This window comes from Petromyzon marinus, chromosome 27 (assembly GCF_048934315.1).
Source record: "Petromyzon marinus isolate PM22_M1 ecotype Great Lakes invasive population chromosome 27, UKy_Petmar_22M1.pri1.0, whole genome shotgun sequence".
In the NCBI taxonomy this organism is placed as follows: Eukaryota; Metazoa; Chordata; class Hyperoartia; order Petromyzontiformes; family Petromyzontidae; genus Petromyzon; species Petromyzon marinus.
This window is the reverse complement of record NC_133693.1, coordinates 7,673,003-7,691,666: the sequence shown is the minus strand read 5'-3', so window position 1 is coordinate 7,691,666 and position 18,664 is coordinate 7,673,003. Positions and strand designations below refer to the sequence as shown.

The 18,664-nt window shown below is 51.9% G+C and overlaps 2 protein-coding genes across 2 annotated transcripts in view; both read right to left on the bottom strand.

The window, feature by feature from the left end:
• Nucleotides 1-7,022, bottom strand: part of LOC116946571 (potassium voltage-gated channel subfamily KQT member 4-like) — an 80,800-nt gene extending 73,778 nt beyond the window's left edge. Inside the window, exon 1 of the mRNA XM_076070099.1 lies at nucleotides 6,582-7,022. Coding sequence (XP_075926214.1) covers nucleotides 6,582-7,018 — 437 coding nt within the window. The 5' untranslated portion in view covers nucleotides 7,019-7,022. The remainder of the gene's footprint in view (nucleotides 1-6,581) is intronic.
• A 3,143-nt stretch (nucleotides 7,023-10,165) lies between these two features.
• LOC116946572 (keratinocyte-associated protein 3-like) overlaps nucleotides 10,166-18,664 on the bottom strand; it is a 51,160-nt gene continuing 42,661 nt past the window's right edge. The window contains exon 6 of the mRNA XM_032961600.2: nucleotides 10,166-16,376. Coding sequence (XP_032817491.2) covers nucleotides 16,230-16,376 — 147 coding nt within the window. The 3' untranslated portion in view covers nucleotides 10,166-16,229. The remainder of the gene's footprint in view (nucleotides 16,377-18,664) is intronic.

Here is an 18,664-nt window from a genome sequence, read left to right as displayed (position 1 = left end):
GACCCGCCCCTACCTCTCAGAGTCACAGGGTCCATTCGCTGCACACGTGTCCCCCTAAGCTCAGAGGTGGAAACTCCCCATTTCTATGACGGGATCTGTTCCACACTTAATTTTGATAGCAACTACTCCAAGTCTTCCACACCCAGGTTTGACTTTGTTAACAGTCATTTTCACTTGAGGTTGTGGAAATTCCACACTCCTATGACAAGGGTAAGTTTATGCTAAGTTTACTAATTACATGCAAAAACAGCGACTGGTGATATCCGTTTATCAAGAAAGTCTCACCAGGTGATGATGATGATGTATATAATGATAATGAGTATGGTGATGATGTGTATGATGATGACTATGATGTGTATGATGACATGTATGATGATGACTATGATGTGTATGATGACATGTATGATGATGACTATGATGTGTATGATGACATGTATGATGATGACTATGATGTGTATGATGACATGTATGATGATGACTATGATGTGTATGATGATGATGGTGTGTTACCACCGAGCTGGCTTTAAAAGTCAAAGCCAGAGCTATTCCGCTGCTCAAATGAGCATCGATGCAACGGTACTCACCTCCCGTTTACCGTCCTTACCCAGTGGTGGAAATTCCACATTCCCATGATGGGAGAAAGTCTATCCATAGGACAACCACATTTGACTTCCTCTCAAAGTGAAACTCATTTTATTTAACCCCGGAGGGATGATGGGCTGAGTCAACCCCCAACCAGGAGTTGGGGGTTGAGCCGCTCGCTCGACCGCTGTGGCCGGGTTACCAGCTCGGCTGGCTAGGAGTGGGAATTCTTGGCAGGGAACACCTCTCCAAAGTAACCCTGTATTGTCGCTATACCCTCTGTTCCTATAATCCTATGATCAGGTTAATAAACACGAGATGCTGGACACACGATGAGGACAGAGTGAGGGAGCAGGATGTGGCTGGGTGCCACGGTAGTTCACGGAACAGCTTTCAGGACTGTTCCGTCTTAAGTTAAGCACTGGCGATGATGATTTGTACGTGTTGAAGATGATGATGATGATATGTACGTGCTATATGTGTGGAGTCCGCCACCTACACACGGTGCGAAAAATGTTCAACATACCTCCTCCATACATACATAATGACGGTGATGATACAGAATTTGATGATGACAAAAATTATGCTACCAAGCCAAAACGAGATCAGGATTTGAACTCAAATGATGATTAGCACAAAGCTTCGGGCAGTCGAATTTTTTTTTTTAAATCTGAGTAATAAGTGTGAATTGCCCTTTGAATATCCCTCACTCGGAATTCATTCTCATCGCTGCTCACTGACATTTAAATACTTCGCTCAAACTCTCTCCACTCCATTGTCTCACCGCCAAATCCCCCTCGCCTCATAACCACCTCCAACATCCATTTCATCCTCCCGTCTCTTCTCGCCCCAACTCGTGTTTTTTCTCTTATCCGCCACGCTCGCCTCTGCCCGCCGCTCTTCTATTATTTGCGCACTTCGCCTTGCGTTCAAATTCGTCAAATTCGAAGATTGCCCGGCGAGTCGCTCGATCGGGACGACACGTAGCAATCACCCCCACCCCCACTCCCGTGTCCGCCCGCCTGGCGCCGACTGGACTCAGGCCCCAGGCCACGCTTGTGAGCGGCACTCTCGAGCGCTCGGCACGGTCACGCAAAATTAACTTGAAACGTGCTCCATTTTCTTCGTCAGTGACCATGTTTCTGATCCGTGTGTGGTGGGGGTAAACAATTGTTTTGCACCGATAAAAAAACTGTCCTCTTCGTTATCCAAAAGCGCTCCAAACGGCTCTCGTGAACCTCTTAGTCCCATCACGACGATTTGGTCGGCTATCAATAACTGCGCGTGGGAGATTCCCTCTGTTGTGTTCACTGGCTGAGGTCCTTCCAGACAGATGCCTGGAATTGTTGAACAAAACTTGCTGCACAACACTTTTGCCTTCACTCATCTATCTTGAGCCCAACTCCGCAACCCGTCTCTGTTAATGCCATTCAATGATTTTCTGTACTGTAGATGATTTCCACTGGTTGTTATAATGACTGTAATCAGCAAATATGAGATGGTTAATGATTTCTCTCCGTTCGTGTTTGTGGGCCTTTGATTCTCCACTCCAAACTTTCAGAAAACATGTGTTGTCACCGCTGTCGTACAATCTCAGCGTAGCGGTTCCTTCTTTGTAGACAGTTTTGTTCATTTGTTTTACTACTGTTATTATTATTATTGAGCGCCAGTGTAATGGCTTGCCCTGTAACGGCGCTGTAGAAGCTGTCGTTATTGTTTTATCCGCTTTGGTTTGTCACAGTTACGTTTCCACCGACTCAAATACCTTCTCATCTACAAAGGCCAGGTATAATGGTCGAGGCTTTTTTTTATTTATTCACCTCACCCATGTTTTAACCCGTGACCCAAACACCACGGGCGAGGGAAGTAGTGTCAAGGATGCGATGCGTGGGAAAAGGAACGGGAGGGAAGAGCGAGGAGAAAGAATGGGAAATAAAGAGGAAAAGGAACGGAGAAATGGGAGCCAAGGTTCGGGAGAGATGAGTGTCAGGGAGGAAGAGGCTACACGAGGACCTCAACGCTGCTGCTGCTGCTGCACGGAGAGGCAGCGGAGACTGTTCTCACAGTGGGCGGTGACAGGGGGAGGGGTTCAGAGTAGGCGTGGCCACACACGAGTCTCGTGATTAACGGACAGCTTGACGTGATTTCAATTAGCAGACGTAGGTGAACAATGGTAGAGAAACCTTTCGCGAAATTCACCTTGTTCATACTCATGCGGTTCATGGGCCTCTCAAATGTACACTTTCTTTCCCTTACGATCGCTGTGAATAATTTATGGCTGCATTACAAGAGGCTGATGGGGGTGTAGTGCTTCGAGACAGTTTCTATCCCCTTTTGTTCGGAAGAATTAAGGAGGCTTAATTCCACTGGTGGAGGGATTTCATTAGCGTATGAACAGTCAGTCAACTGGTCCGCGAACTTCCACCTTCGCATTTGAAAAGTGTGGCTTGATTCCTGGGATACATTTTTTTATGGAGATCCGCGTCCATTTCATCCACGAGTATTAGAGTCCTGAATCTGCAATGTGCTACTTTGCCACCTTTCTACCATGTGACTTTCCAACTATCAACATTATTATTATGGACGTCATCGTTAGCCGATCGAAGGCGCACAAATGCTTCGAATTACACAAAGAAAGAGAAAGAGGAGCACGTGGATCAGAGAAGGACCACAAACCAGAGGAGTCGTGTTGACGGCTAAGGAAAGTCATCGGGGTTTGGGCGGAGCGCGCCGAAGCAAGTGGCGGAGATCGATGGACGAGACTGGCGACGAAGTGGCAGCCAAAGGAGGGAACGCTCCAGAGAGCACTTCCGCTGTGGAGATGGAGCGATGAGATCCGCTCGCGTCCAGGAGCGAGACGCAATGCGGAATCGCAGCACCTCGAGGGACGACGACAGCGCGAGGGAGGGAGAGGCCTTATCAAGCAGTGGATAGAGCACGGCTCACGGTGACGTGTCGTCGCGATGGGTTTCACGGCACCTCACCGGCCAACAGGGGCCGCCACGTTCACCGCGATGTAAAACAACAATAGTAAAATTGTAATGAAAAAATAAGAATAGTAACAGCAAGAATTGGTTCCGAATGGAACCGTGACCCCCCAAATCACGACGAATCCGTGAACTGCGAGAGCAGGGAACGGTCCCAGACGCAGGGATGCGCACACACACGCGTCAGGGATGCGCACACACGCGTCAACGATCGCACCCCCAGAGTAACCACGTCCCCTTCACAAACGCCGACATTCATGAGCTCGTCATAAATAAATAATACAAACAAACAAATATGGATGGGGGTGAACGAGGTGGTGGCGCAGTGGTTAGCGCACTGCCCTGTGAATCCAGAGCCCTGCATTCGATTCCTGGTCAGGGCTAACATCAGTGGCGAGGTATAAATCCGAACCAGTCCATGGACGGTTCTCTTACCAACTCCCAATGACCGGCGTGAAGTATGATTAAGCAACGCCCCGCGACCGACACGGCATGGGGGAGGAGACTTTCATCCAGCAGTGGAGTGACAATGGTGGGATGAACGTTATTCACTGGAATAAATCGCTCGCGACAATTGCCGCTTACTCAGCGGGTAGCGGCGGACTGCTCTGCAGGATCACATCTTTATGAATGTGACAACGATTGCAAAACAAAAAACATTTCAGAGGAGCAATCGATGGACGGTCCCACCCCCCAGCAGCAACCTGGGCTCCACGCGAGGGTCATCTCCCCGTGTGACCAAACCGCGCCGGATGCGCCCGATCTCAGAAGCCAAGCAGGTCTGAGCCTGGTCAATACTTGATCACATGGGCTGGGCCAGGTGTTGAAGGTTTGGGGTGACCAGGTCGGCGGGGTTTTTGGCAGTGTGGGGTTTTTTTTCCCAACGAGCGTGTGGGTATTTTTTTTCTTCTTCTGGGAGTCTCCAACATCACAATGCCGGGACCCTTCCCGCATGTCTTAGCGAGCCTTTTGTGGGTAGATAATTGAAAACGAAATCATTGGCACACAGGTCACAATCCACAGCTTTACAGCCACGTTATTCTGAGGTTGCATCACCTAGACGTGTGCTTAATTTGAACTAATCATAAAAATCAAACTATTGATCTCGTGCTGGGTGGGTAACGGTGCACAAATAACAAATACACAACACGTTCGTCAATAACACAGCTCTAAAAGGGAGCGTATGTAATCGGTGACATTTCAGCCGAATATCCTCCTCCTCCATCTGTCTGTTCTGGAGACAGGCCATTGCCCAAAATGTCACCTGTCATATATTTTCCCCTTTTAGGGTCAAAGTGCTATTGACGAACGTGCTGAGTTACTAAAGTAATCAAGTGACTTTAATTATATTGCTTTGAAAATACCAAGTATGGAACGATAATATGTTACATTAATTCTTAAGCCTTCTATCATCTCTAATCAGTTGACTTTTTCAAAGTCACCCTCCCAACAACACTGCCTCTCTCTCTCTCTGTCTCTCATCTTCTCTTCCCCCATCTCTAGCAATCCTTCCTCTCTCCATCTCATCCCAGCTCTCTCTCCCTCCTCCTCCTCCTCTCCTTACATTCTGCTCCCACCTCTCTCCCTCTCTCCAATTTACCATCAGTGGTGAATTGGCGGCAGAAAGCAAACTGATCAGACAGCCGCGGAAACGATGGAGTACGGCGCTCCCCAAGGGCAATTTTGAGCAAAAGCATCGCTGTCATTTCCCTGGGCTCCCTTTCCCCTCCCCCCCGCATGCGGTACAGATGTGAGAATTCCTCTCGAACCCTCAACTCTTGATTTCTCTACTCCCGAGTCGCTCTCAAGACTGCCGACTCTGTGCGGGAATTGGCCGTAACTCGACTAAATTTGGGGCACCTCTTGTCATCTTGATTCCAAGTTGCAACCCAACGTTGTGGTTTTTTTTTACACGTGGGGCTGGAGGGACATCTCGAGCTGCACGCTCCAGATTGACGCGCGCGCGCACGACGTAAAAGCTCTTCCGTGGATGTAATCTCCAGGACGGTCCAGATGTCTTGTGACCCCCCCCCCCCCCAATGAATTGACCGCCTAAAATTTGTTTTCCTTTACATATTCATTTCTGCTTAAAATTAACCTTACTTAAGCAATTTCAAGTTTTAGAATATTCAATGGGGGTCGCGAGAAATCTGGACCTCCGTGGACATGTAGAACATCACGATGTATTCCTTCACATGTTGTTGAGTGGGTGAGTGAGTGGGTGAGTGAGAGTCCAAGTGTTGAATCAGAGCTCACCCCCACTCATCGCAGCGTGGTCATGCGCTGGAAGTGCACAATGACTGTGGTCTACCCCAACTCTTCACACCCTGCACTATCCACTCCCTGCTGCACTCTCTCGTCGACCCCCAGCTGCACCCCCGTTGACTCCCTTCGTCATCCCCTGCTGCACCCTCTCCACACTATGATGCACCCTCTGCACTCCACTGCTCTATGCCCTTGACCCCTCCCCCCAATCCCCGCTGCATTCTTTACTTAATGCAGCACCCCCTACTCCCTGCTGCACATCCTACTCCGTTGCACCCCCTGCAATCTCTACTCCCTGCTGCACGTAGTTTCACCCACTTAGTTACCCGCTTCCTGCACACGCTGCTGCACTATAGTTTTTCCCTGCTGCATAGAAGTTGACCCACCTCGTCCTCTACTCACTGTTTCTGCTGCTGCGCCCACTACTGCTGATGCACTCACTACTGCTGCACTCACTACTGCTGCACTCACTACTGCTGCACCCACTACTGCTGCTGATGCACTGACTACTGCTGCACTCACTACTGCTGCTGATGCTCTCACTACTGCTGCACCCACTACTGCTGCTGCACTCACTACTGCTGCTGATGCACTCACTACTGCTGCACTCACTACTACTGCTCCTGATGCACTCACTACTGCTGCTGATGCTGCTGCACTCACTACTTCTGCAGATGCTCTCACGACTGCTGCTGCACTCACTACTTCTGCACTCACTACTGCTGCTGCACGCAAGGCCGTACTCACACGCAGGCGTGGTAGATGAAGGCCCACCCGCGGGGTCGCTCCAGCAGGTTATAGAGCACGTTCTGCAGGCGCCTGTACCCCGGGGCGCGTCGGGCTTGGTGCCTCCCGCTTCGGACGCGCATCGCCATCCCTGAGAAGGGGTCCCCTTGTAGCCCCGCAACCCCTGCGGCTCCCCCAGGACCACCGGGCCCCCCGGAGGACTGCAGCCCCAGCAGAGAATCTCCGTCGTCGCGGCCGAAGCTCCCACCACCTCCTCCGACTCCGTCGCCTACTCCTCCTCCTGCTCCATCACCGCCACCTCCTCCTCCTCCATCACCACCGCCGCCACCGCCGCCGCCACCGTCCTTCTCGACCAGGGCTGCCCGGAATCCGACGCGGCTCGCGGCAGCCGGGCTCCCGGAGCCGCGCCTCTCGTAGTCGCGGTTCGGGACCGGCATGGCACAGCGTGGTGGTGGTGGTAGTGGGGGAACTACCGCGGATTTCAGGTGTCGAGTGCGCGGTGCGGCTGTCTCGCGGCGCACGTGTTGAGTGGGCGCATCGCTGGTGGCACCGACGGGGCTGCTGCTGTTGCTGCTGATGGTGGTGGTGGTGATGATAGTGACCTGGTCTGTGAATGCTGCCGATTCTGCTGCTTATGAATGTGATGATGATGTTACCGCTGCTGTTGATATTGATACGGCTGTTGCTGCTGCTGCTGCAGCCGACACTGATGATGATGATGGTTGTTGTTGTTGTTATTCTGCTGTTGATGATGGTGCTTTATATATATAAATGATGACTGCTGCTGTTGCGACTGTAAGTCGTGGTCTCGTTGGTTGATATTATCGAGTTCGCGGGTAGACAGAGAGACGGAGCGAAAGTTCCCGGTTCGACTCCGATGCGCGGCGGCCGTGGGCACAGCAACGAGTCACCCGTCTCAGTGGCGCATTCCGACAGATCTCCCCGTGTCTCCCCGTGTCTCCACGTGTCTCCCCGTGTCTCTGCGCGACTCCGCGTGTCTCCCCGTGTCTCCCCGTGTCTCGGCGTGTCTCTGCGCGACTCCGCGTGTCTCCCCGTGTCTCTGCGCGACTCCGCGTGTCTCCCCGTGTCTCCGCGTGTCTCCGGAGCGTCCTCGCGTAGTGTCTCCGCGTCTCTCCAAACAGCCCCGCGTCTCGAGACAATTCTCTCCGCACGCCTCTCTACTCTCTAGCCACTCCCCTCCACCACCACCACCAGCAGCCGTGGCAGCAGCACAGCACTCCAGCGCAAGCCCAGAGGTGTCACTCACCGCCCCGGGAGGGCCCCTTGCCGCCGACGGGAGGCTCCGAGCTGCCTGTGCCGCCCTTCCCGACACGAACCTCCTCCACCTCCTCCTCCTCTCCACTTGAGCGCGCGGCAGCAGCAGTCGCAGTGGCTTCAGCGCTGGCGCGCGGACCTCTCCGCCCCCCCCCCCCCAGCGTCTGTCTCCAGAGGCGGCGAGTCTCGCGCTGCCCCCCCCCCCCCCCTTGAGTGAGAGTGAGCGCGACTCTGTCTCTCCCTCACTCCTCCCTCTGTATCTCTCTCCCTCCCACCCCTCTCTGTCTCCCTCCCACTGGCCTTCCAGTGCCTCCCTCCCCTGTCTCCCTCCTCCAGTCTTCCTTTTTCCCTGCGACTCTCTCCCTCCCTTCTGTGGTCTCCCTCTCGCTCCGGCTCTGTGCTTGTCACTCCCTCCGTGTCTGTCTCCCTCGACTCCCCGCGTCTCCCTCCACTCCTCGTGTCTCCCTCGGTCTCCTCCCCGTTGGAACCTTGACCACGTGCTGCTGCTTGCTGTACCCCCGCTGCCCTCGTCACGTGATTTAAAAGGCCCCGTTTCCCCGCGTGCCGCCCCCTGCGTAACGCCCGCTGCATCATCATAGAAACAAAGATCCTCCGTGTAGCCTTAACAGACTGTAGGGGCAAGTGCTGTTAGCGAGCACCTATGAAGGCCGGTACGGCACACGAGGGGGTGGGTGGCCAGCACCACGTCCGACCGCCTTTGTCTCTCCAGTGGCGATGTTTACACCGCACCAGGTACTCATTTTAGGCCGAGTCGACCTAGGGGAGTCCCAGGACCGGTTCGGATAATCGTCACTGGTGTTGGCCGTGAGCGGGAATCGAACTCGGTTCGCCAGGTTCGTAGCGCAGCGTAGCGCTAACCGCTCCATCATGATGATCGCACACAATGTACACACAACGCACAATGTACAGAACACAACATACACACGCATGCAAAGATACCAACACACAATGTACACAAACAATACACATTAAAAATATACACAGTCATCCCACACAATACAAACACCGTGGATATGCATATATTCAGAGATGCATAGAAATATATACACACGTTAAAGAAACACGTACATTTTTGCATATAGGTATACTCGTTATGCTTGTATCTTTCTGAAGTGTCTTGCCATGTCATTTGTCGTCGAGAGCCGGTGATTGCTATGCATATTCAAATCGCGTAGTTTGCAGTGTCATTATTTAATATTTGGCAAGTTTGAAACTTTGATGCCGGTACACATTGGCCTATTCTTCCTAATGGCCTCCCTGGATCTTTAACGTCCACTAGTGAACCTTGTGACGCGTGGTATTTTATGGTAAATATCCACCCAGCGCAGTATTAATCAGGGCGGCTGATGGGTCTCGAACCGTTGCCCTCTGCAGAAATCGGCGCACGCGTGCCACCACCCCAAGTCGTCGCATACTGTGCATAAACGATAACACATACACACTATTTGCAAAAAGACAAAGACTCCCCCCCCCCGCCAAATAACGTCAACACACTTTAGAGGGCAAGCACCACGCCCGACCGCCTTTGTCTCCCTCGTGGCGATGTTGACACACCGCACCAGGTACTAATTTGAGGCCGAGTCGACCTAGGGGAGGCCCGGCACTGGTTCAGATAATCGTCACCGGCGTTGTCCGTGAGCGGGAATCGATCTCAGGTCGCCGGGTTCGTAGCGCAGTGCGCTAACCAATCCCCCACAGCTCCCCACACACACACACGTGTACACACAAACGTACACACAAACTGTACATACATACCACGTGCACACCGCTCGCATGGAGTGGCGACGGAATGGCAAATGAGATGCCGCGCCCTGCTATTGGGAGAAATGAGATCAGAGGACTTGCGAAGGATGATGGCGAGGCGGCTTTCATCCAGCAGTGGATTAATGTCCGATCACGACACGTGGTACATGCGCATTGAAACACACGAATACAAATCGTACCGTAGGCACCGCCTTTTCCTTTGGAGAATGTTGGAACCACGTGGATGTTCGCCGAGAAACCAATGAGGCCGGAATGGCACACGAAGAGGTGGTGGTGGTGGCCATCGCCACGTCCGCTCGTCTCCTCAGTGTTGCTATGAAAGCACCGCGCCGGATACTCGAGGCGAAACAAATCCAATCACTTACAAGAAAAGCACCCCCCCCCTTCTCATTAATGACGTTTCCTCATCTCGTTCGTCATCTTAGTAGAGGTGTGTGGAGCAGCAACGGGGCAGTCAAGTGGCGAATGTAAAAAAAAGACAAATTCGCGACCGTGAGAGAACACAGACGGGGGAGGATCACGGATACTTCCGGTATAATTTCTTTTATTTCCACTCAAACGATTTACACATTGCGATCTTCCCACCTGCCAGTGTGCAAGAAAGCGGGAGCTTGAGCCTCCAGCCGCGCTCACAACCTCCGCTTGAAGATTGGCTCCAAGCCCCCTACCTGCCAACCTCCTGAAACTCACAAATTATTATATTTAAAAAAACAGCTTTAGCTGTTTTCTTCTTCTCTGCACACAACGTCTTAGCCCTGCAAAAAAACACTACTCCAGTGTCTCGTTTAAAAACTAAAGAGCACATACGTGCTCCTATAAAACTGAGATCTCCATTTACAACACGGACCTGTGCATCAACACAGCGGTAGGGGAGCAGGCGCTGTTTGCGAGCACCCATTAAGGCCACCACGCCATCCGTGCGACGAGCGGGCTCGAAACCGATCAGGCCCCGACCGCCTTTGTCCCTCTACTGCCGATGCTAATCAACACAGACAAAGCAAGGTCTACTCATTTCCGGCAGCGTCAATCTCAGCGCCCCGCGCACGTGACGGAGTTCAACGGTGGTCAGTCGGAGCGTGTCGGTGACCACCGCACGGACAATAACACAAACACATCGGGCGTCGGCCAGGTGACGTGCATCGTAGACCGTCGAGGCAAATGCGATGAGCGAGCACCTGCTCAGGCTGAAATGGCCCGAAACAAACTGGTGTGGCCGGAAAAGCCATGCCCCAGTGCTGATGTTTGCACACTACAAACACGTGCTCATTTAAGGCCGAGATAATCTAGGGGATGCCTAGGAAATGTGGAAACACCTGGCCAGAAATAAAAATTAAACGTCGCCAGGCTCGCAACAGTGCTCTAACCGCTGCGCCACCACTCCCCACGCACACAGACGACATGCGTCCACGTTACATAAACATAGAAACGAATAAAACGTGGCATTAAGGCAATTCGTCTAAGCACCTATCTTTGGTTCTGAAAATTGGCCCCGCTTGCTTAAGCTCCCAGCGACAACTCAAGGGTATTACTAACTAAAGCATATGCGCCAGAGCATCGCGAAGACGCGATCAACACTTTGCACACAACATTACGAGACATGGGTCGCAACACGTGCACACATTGCAGACACCTCACTGCGCTCGTCATTAACACCGCCTCATTAGAACAGAAAACCGTTCCCACTTCTCAGGACACCGGCATGGAGAGAAATACCCAACGACACAGTCAGCCAGTTCCTCTGCTCTCTTGATGTTTACTCATTTGTAAATCGTCAACCGACGATATAAATTTCTGTTATGAGGCAGCGTCAATGATGGAGTTTTTAATTTACTTATTTTATCAACACTCGCACATTACCAAGCCCTAGTTCACCCCCGCGTACGAAATTATTCTTATAAAACCCAGCTGATCGCTGTGATCTGGGAATGTCAACAGTCACAGTTAGGTCCCACAGTAAGGACGAAATAATAATAGTAATAATAACAAGTCGATATACCTCTCCAGTTCAGCAGCTGTTCCTGCTGTCAAACCTGAGCTCATGTGGTCATTTAAACCCAGGAGAGGCCTCCTGAGTCTTAAGACTGCCTGTTTTTCAACAGGGTCCAATATTTATACGGACGGGTCAATACAACATACCCACGAATAAATCGCCACTTCACGGCCATAGGCGCACCGATCTCTGCTCGATCCACCAACTTCGCCTCCCGAGCACTGGATTACAAACTCATAAAACCCTCACGGTGCCTTGTCCGAGGCTAAAGTTTAGGGCGAGAGCGAGGGGGGGGGGTTCTTCTCAGAATGTCTGGCCAGCTCCCTCCTCGAGGTGAAATACATCTTAGAAATATGCACAACTGACGGAAGCCAACTGCGTTTGCTCTTTGAATAAATTTGTTCCCGCCACGGGAACATGGAATTTTCACTACTGGCTCAGCAGTTGCCAGTGGTGATATGCGCTGGCCAATTTCTCGTTTGAAAATAAATACCCACGAAAGCCTGGTTTGGTCTCAATATTTTCAGGGGAAGGGTGCATTGGAAAGTTTGGCAGCCAATTCCTTCGCGTTTGGCATCAGGGAGGAACCTGCAGTAATGGAAGACAACCCCCACACTATCAAATCTCTGCACGGATATATTCCAAAATCCCCTACTGGCATCTCCTGGTCACCTCACAGCCCACACGACTATCAAGTATTCCCAGGGAGTCGCCCATTCAAACACTAACTGCAATCAAACCTGCTTGGCTTCAGAGATATAAATTAGGTGGCACATTTCGCGTGATCTAGTCATTAGGCAAAACCGAGTAGACAGACTTTGGTTTGACGAACCTGCCTTCCCTTCACACCCACCCTTCCACACCCTCGCTGGGCATTGTGGATTTTAATAGGGAGGTCGAGCCAGACGAACGTATTAGGACTGGTGTAGGTGATAGTACAGAGCGACTCCCTCCTAATGAAAGCCACCTATGGCTCATTACCTTTACGGCTCGGCGTTTCCAATTGACCTTAAAAGAGAGTAGGGGTGGACGGATGGATGTGTGGGTAGGTGAGCGTTTGGTTGGGTAGGTGGGTGGCGAACCGGTCTCAATCACGCGTCTCGCCTCCCCCGACGCTTGAATTCTCTAGGCAATCCCGTTCGCCCGACCCACATCCGCGAGGCATTATCATTGCCGCTTAAGAAAGCGAGGCCGCTAGGGATGGAGAAATAAATTACAGCTCCAAAAACAGAGCCTCAAATGATGAAGAGGACGCCGGTTGACTGTTGCCGGTGCCACGAACGGGCGATTGCAATCGGCACTGAACGATTCACCCCAACTCACCCCCCCCGCCCACAGCCCCCCCCCTCGCCGCCACCGCCCCCTCCCACCGCATGCGATTTGATTGCCACGATTCGGGGGTTGTAAAACAACCCAAGAACCAATTCCTTTTTGGTCGAGTTTTCACCGCCACATTTGTAGTTTCTCATTTCATTTGGTCTCGTTTGTAGTTTTGTTCCCTCCACTATCATCAATGCCACATTGGTATCCCATGCATTTAATTTGCAGCTATTATAGACAATCAATTCTCATGCGTGCAATTTGAAGCATATCATGAGCATAATAATTTATTTTAATGAATCGATGGATCGTCTCATGCGTAAATTCCAATTACGTGAACTATGCGGAGTGTGTGATAGTCTCGTGTGGGATTCACACAATGCCCATCATCACTCCACGGTCAATAAAATTAGTACCACTTTGTTGACATCAACAAGTGCTTGTTCTCCACAGTGAAAATCCACTGCCATGGTCACGTGGAATTTCCTTTTCTGGCTCAAGGCCACCATTGGGAATGAACATCAGCCCAATGTTTGTTTTGAGCAGGGAGACACGCTTGGCGTTTGTCTTGTTGTTTAGTGGAATGATGTGCGTTCGCAACGACTCAAAAGAAATGGCAAGTGAACGAACGATAATCGTAGACATGAGCCAAGACTTGATAAGATGAGCATGTGGACTTGGGCAGGACACGCCGTAGCTCGGGGGGATTACGGCCGACGGACACTCCCGACACAACATCAGCCAAAGGGGGGGACGCTCACTGCAGAAACCGATAAATTAGATCCGTCCACGTGCTGGAACGAGACTGGTATCACAGGCCCACAAGATATGGCGACAGAGTGGGTGAGGTCTTAATCCAGCAGAGGAGAGATCATGGCCGATACTGATGATGGATATGAAACTTGTACATCTAGTTTAGAGCTCTCGACTCCAGTGGGGGTCAGGTGGTCACAGGCCTCGTCGCTCTCCGCAAGGAAAAGGCCAAAATCCCGCACGCGGTTTTCTCCTACAAACACAAATTTAATATCGGATCCTAACCCTGAAACAAATGCGGTCCGAACTCTAGTTCCAACCACGCGCACCGAAAGTCACCTGGGATAATGAGTAATAACATTAGGACTCATTCAAGGATAACAAAGTCTATTGCGACATAGCCCCGAATGATTAAGCATCTCATCATAACCTCACACCAACACTGAATTTATAATGGCGGCCGTGTTGTTGAGAAGCATGACTGTGATTCTCCCACCAAAGGCCCTGCCATTCCCACATCACAAACTCAATTACACACCCGCCCCCCCACTGTTACCCATTTTATAATCTCTAAATGCCTCCCCCCCCCACCGATATAAAGTCTCGAGCTTTTCCTTCCCTACCCCTCTCCGCTCCCTGCAGACTCCATTTAAAGGTCCCACGGTGCGCCATGCAGCTGCAACCACCCCAACGTAATTACTGGGAATTTTCCCTTTCACCACCACCACCACCACCACGTACCCTCCCCCCCACCTACCGTGTGGCATTACGGACCGCTGGGGCAAGCGTTATCAGCGAGCACCTATTAAGGCCGTCACAAGGCAGCGGCCTGACGCGCACAGCCGACTGCTCTTACGTCATCCATGCTGCTGCTGCGCACCACACGACTTACAAGGGTACTCATTAAAGGCTGGGTCAACATAGGGGAGGCCCAGGCCAGGACGCCAATTGACCATCGATGTTGAGGCGCATCACTGCCAGGAATCGAACCCGCGGCTCCCAATGTACTAATTTAAAAGTGATGCGTCGACTACAGACAAACAAGACGTGAAATATGAAGCACGCGAATGGCGGGCCTCTGAAGGCACTCAGTAGTGGTTTATGAATCTTAATGTAGGCGGCTGGAGGGAGCAAGCGTGGGTCACTGAACCACCACCACCACCACCACCGCCCCCTCCCTCTTACCCTTGGTTGACACAAGCGGAACCCTCGCAGCGCTCATTTTAAAGCACGGTGAGTCGGCATTGTGCGCGCTACAGCCAAAAGGAGGCCACGCAAACACAGAGACACGCGTGCGCGCGCACACACACGCCTTCTTGTGTGCGTGCGTGCGCACGAGCGCACACACTGCATGAACTCGTGGTGTGATTACGTGCACCCTGTGCGTTGCGTTCAGCGTTCACGAGTTTGTAGTGCATGATTGAGTGTGCGGTGCAACTGAATGGGCAGCGTTTGTGAATGGGTGGTGTGTGTGTGCGAATGGGTGTAAAATACGATTGCACAGTAAGCGTGAATGAGCGCTCTGTGTTAACTGCTTGTGCCAGTGAGTGGTACCCAAATATACGTGGTGTGCATGACCAATGTGAGTGAATGCAAGTTGCGAGTTACCAATTAGTGAGAGTGAATAAAGAACACCGACGAACAATCAGCACAAGCCATCTGACGGTGTGATTGATGTCACAGTGGAAGCCACGTGACGGCGTGAGCGATGTGGCGGAGTGAGCGATGTGACGTCGGAAGCGACGTGACGTTGCGAGTGATGTGATGGTGCGAGCGATGTTGCCGTGCGAGCGATGTTGCCGTGGGAGCGACATGACGTTGCGAGTGATGTGGTGGTGCGAGCGATGTGACGTCGCGAGTGGCGTGACGTTGCGAGTGATGTGGTGGTGCGAGCGATGTGACGTTGGGAGCGACGTGACGTTGCGAGTGATGTGGTGGTGCGAGCGATGTGACGTCGGGAGCGGCGTGACGTTGCGAGTGATGTGGTGGTGCGAGCGATGTGACGTTGCGAGTGATGTGGTGGTGCGAGCGATGTGACGTCGGGAGCGGCGTGACGTTGCGAGTGATGTGGTGGTGCGAGCGATGTGACGTCGCGAGTGATGTGGTGGTGCGAGCGATGTGACGTCGGGAGCGGCGTGACGTTGCGAGTGATGTGGTGGTGCGAGCGATGTGACGTCGCGAGTGATGTGGTGGTGCGAGCGATGTGACGTCGGGAGCGACGTGACGTTGCGAGTGATGTGGTGGTGCGAGCGATGTGACGTCGGGAGCGGCGTGACGTTGCGAGTGATGTGGTGGTGCGAGCGATGTGACGTCGCAAGCGGCGTGACGTTGCGAGTGATGTGGTGGTGCGAGCGATGTGACGTCGCGAGTGATGTGGTGGTGCGAGCGATGTGACGTCGGGAGCGGCGTGACGTTGCGAGTGATGTGGTGGTGCGAGCGATGTGACGTCGGGAGCGGCGTGACGTTGCGAGTGATGTGGCGGTGCGAGCGATGTCGCCGTGGGAGCGGCGTGACGGTGTGCTGCTCTAGACAGACACGGCGTTCTCCACGATGAGCTGCCGGTTCTCGATGGGCGGCTGTGCCTCGGGAAGATTGAACTTCACCTTGGCGCTGCTGACGCCACTCTCCGTGTCAGAGTCGTCGCCCACGACACTCGACACCTCAACGTCCGCCTGTGGCACGCACACAAAGACAAAGATCCCCCGTATAGCATTAACAGACTGTTGGGGCAAGGGCTGTTAACAAGCAACAATGAAGGCCAGCATGGCACACAAGGGGTTGGGTGGCCAGCACCACACCCGGCCCTCGTCTCCCCAGTGCTGATGTTCACACACCACACCAGGTATTTATTTAAAGCGGTGTTGGCCTAGGGGAGGCCCATGACTGGTTCAGTTATTTGCCACTGATGGTGGCTGTAAACAGAAATCCAACTCGGGTCACTGGGTTTGAGTGGGCTACTATGCTCCCACGACAAAGATCCCCCGGTAAAGCCTTCAATAGGCTTTTGGGGCAAGTGCTACCACAAATACACATATGCACATTCACACACAATTACACACGCATGCATACATATACACATATTAAAAGACACGACACACAAACAGACATATAGCCTGTAACAGATTGTTTGGGTAAGTGCTTAAAGTGAGCAGCTAAACTAAACAATAAACTAAACGGAGCCATAGAGTTATTTTCTAGAAGCAACCCTGGCCATGAAAGATAGCTCAACGAAGTGACTTATCATATTTGTTTTTTTACCCTTTTATCTGGCAACAAAACTGACGCCTTTTTTTTACAAGGAGTCATGTTTGCATTGACCACAATACCTGCGATCGGAATGCAAACAAAAAACATGTATTGGCACTGTCCTTGAAACTTATTGGTCCACACCCGAGATAGCTTTCCTTAGAGCTTCGTCTCACACGGTGTTGGACCAGATGACGCCAAAAGGCAGTGACTTATCCCGTGGACATCTATAGCGACCACATACTCCAAATGCATGTTCATAAATGTGGAGGAAAAAAGCCGAGGACCCAGAGAAAATCCATGCGACCACGGGGAGAGAACATGCAAACTCCAAATATAAATGTGTCATGGCCGGGATCTAACCGATAACCTCCTGCATATCAGGCGAGGGAGCTAACATCTCGCCAGATATGAAGGATAATACGGCGGTCGCTGTAATCTAAGGGGTCGTCTGGCCAGTAGCATGCCAGGCTGCCTCTGTCTCCCCAGCGGTGATTTGACAAACCGTCGCAGGTACTCATTTTAAAAGGTCTGCTTCAGAGACCATTTACCGTTTTTGTTGCTCTATTTGTGAACTCCGTTTTGCTGGGCTCACTGTGTAGTGTGTAAACAAATGCGCAACTGCACCCCACACCGTGAACGATTCTCTATGGGGCTGTGCATGCTTGTGTGTGTGTATTTCTATATACACACACACAGTTCTCTATGGGGCTTCCCGTTATTTTGTATTTGTACACAATGGTGCACGCACATAGCGAGTCATGCACACAGAGTCAACCTGGATGAAGAAGGAGGTTACTGCTGACCTGCCCATATTGGACATCTGTCAAGAAGAACTTCATAGCTCATAGGATTCCTCCAGTCGAAATAAAGATTCTGATATTGTATGTGATGGTTTTAGGCGCTATCGGCGGGGGATATGGTGGTAGTTTTGTTGGAAATTGTGGTGGACGGGTTGGCACTAGTGTTGGGTATTAATGGCGTCAATAGTTGTAGTGGTGGTAAGGGTAATGGTGTCAGTGATAGTGGTGTTCACGGTGGCGTAGTAGTGAAGTTGGTAGACTCTTTAATGGTTGTGTTTGCGGTGGTGGTGCTTGGTTGGCGATGTGGTGACGTCACCGTCACTTAGTGGCGAATGGTGAGTATTGGTACTGATGCTTGCGGTACTGATAGTGGTGGTGGTGCTTGCGGTACTGATAGTGGTGGTGGTGCTTGCGGTACTGATAGTGGTGGTGGTGCTTGCGGTACTGATAGTGGTGGTGGTGCTTGTGGTACTGATAGTGGTGGTGGTGCTTGCGGTACTGATAGTGGTGGTGGTGCTTGCGGTACTGATAGTGGTGGTGGTGCTTGCGGTACTGATAGTGGTGGTGGTGCTTGTGGTACTGATAGTGGTGGTGCTTGTGGTACTGATAGTGGTGGTGGTGCTTGCGGTACTGATAGTGGTGGTGGTGCTTGTGGTACTGATAGTGGTGGTGGTGAGTGTGGTACTGATAGTGGTGGTGGTGCATGCGGTACTGATAGTGGTGGTGGTTCTTGCGGTACTGATAATGGTGGTGGTGCTTGCGGTACTGATAGTGGTGGTGCTTGCGGTACTGATAGTGGTGGTGGTGCTTATGATACTGATAGTGGTGGTGGTGCTTGCGGTACTGATAGTGGTGGTATTGGGGGGGAGCGGTAGTGCAGCGGATAGTGTGCTCCGCTACGAACCCTGCCA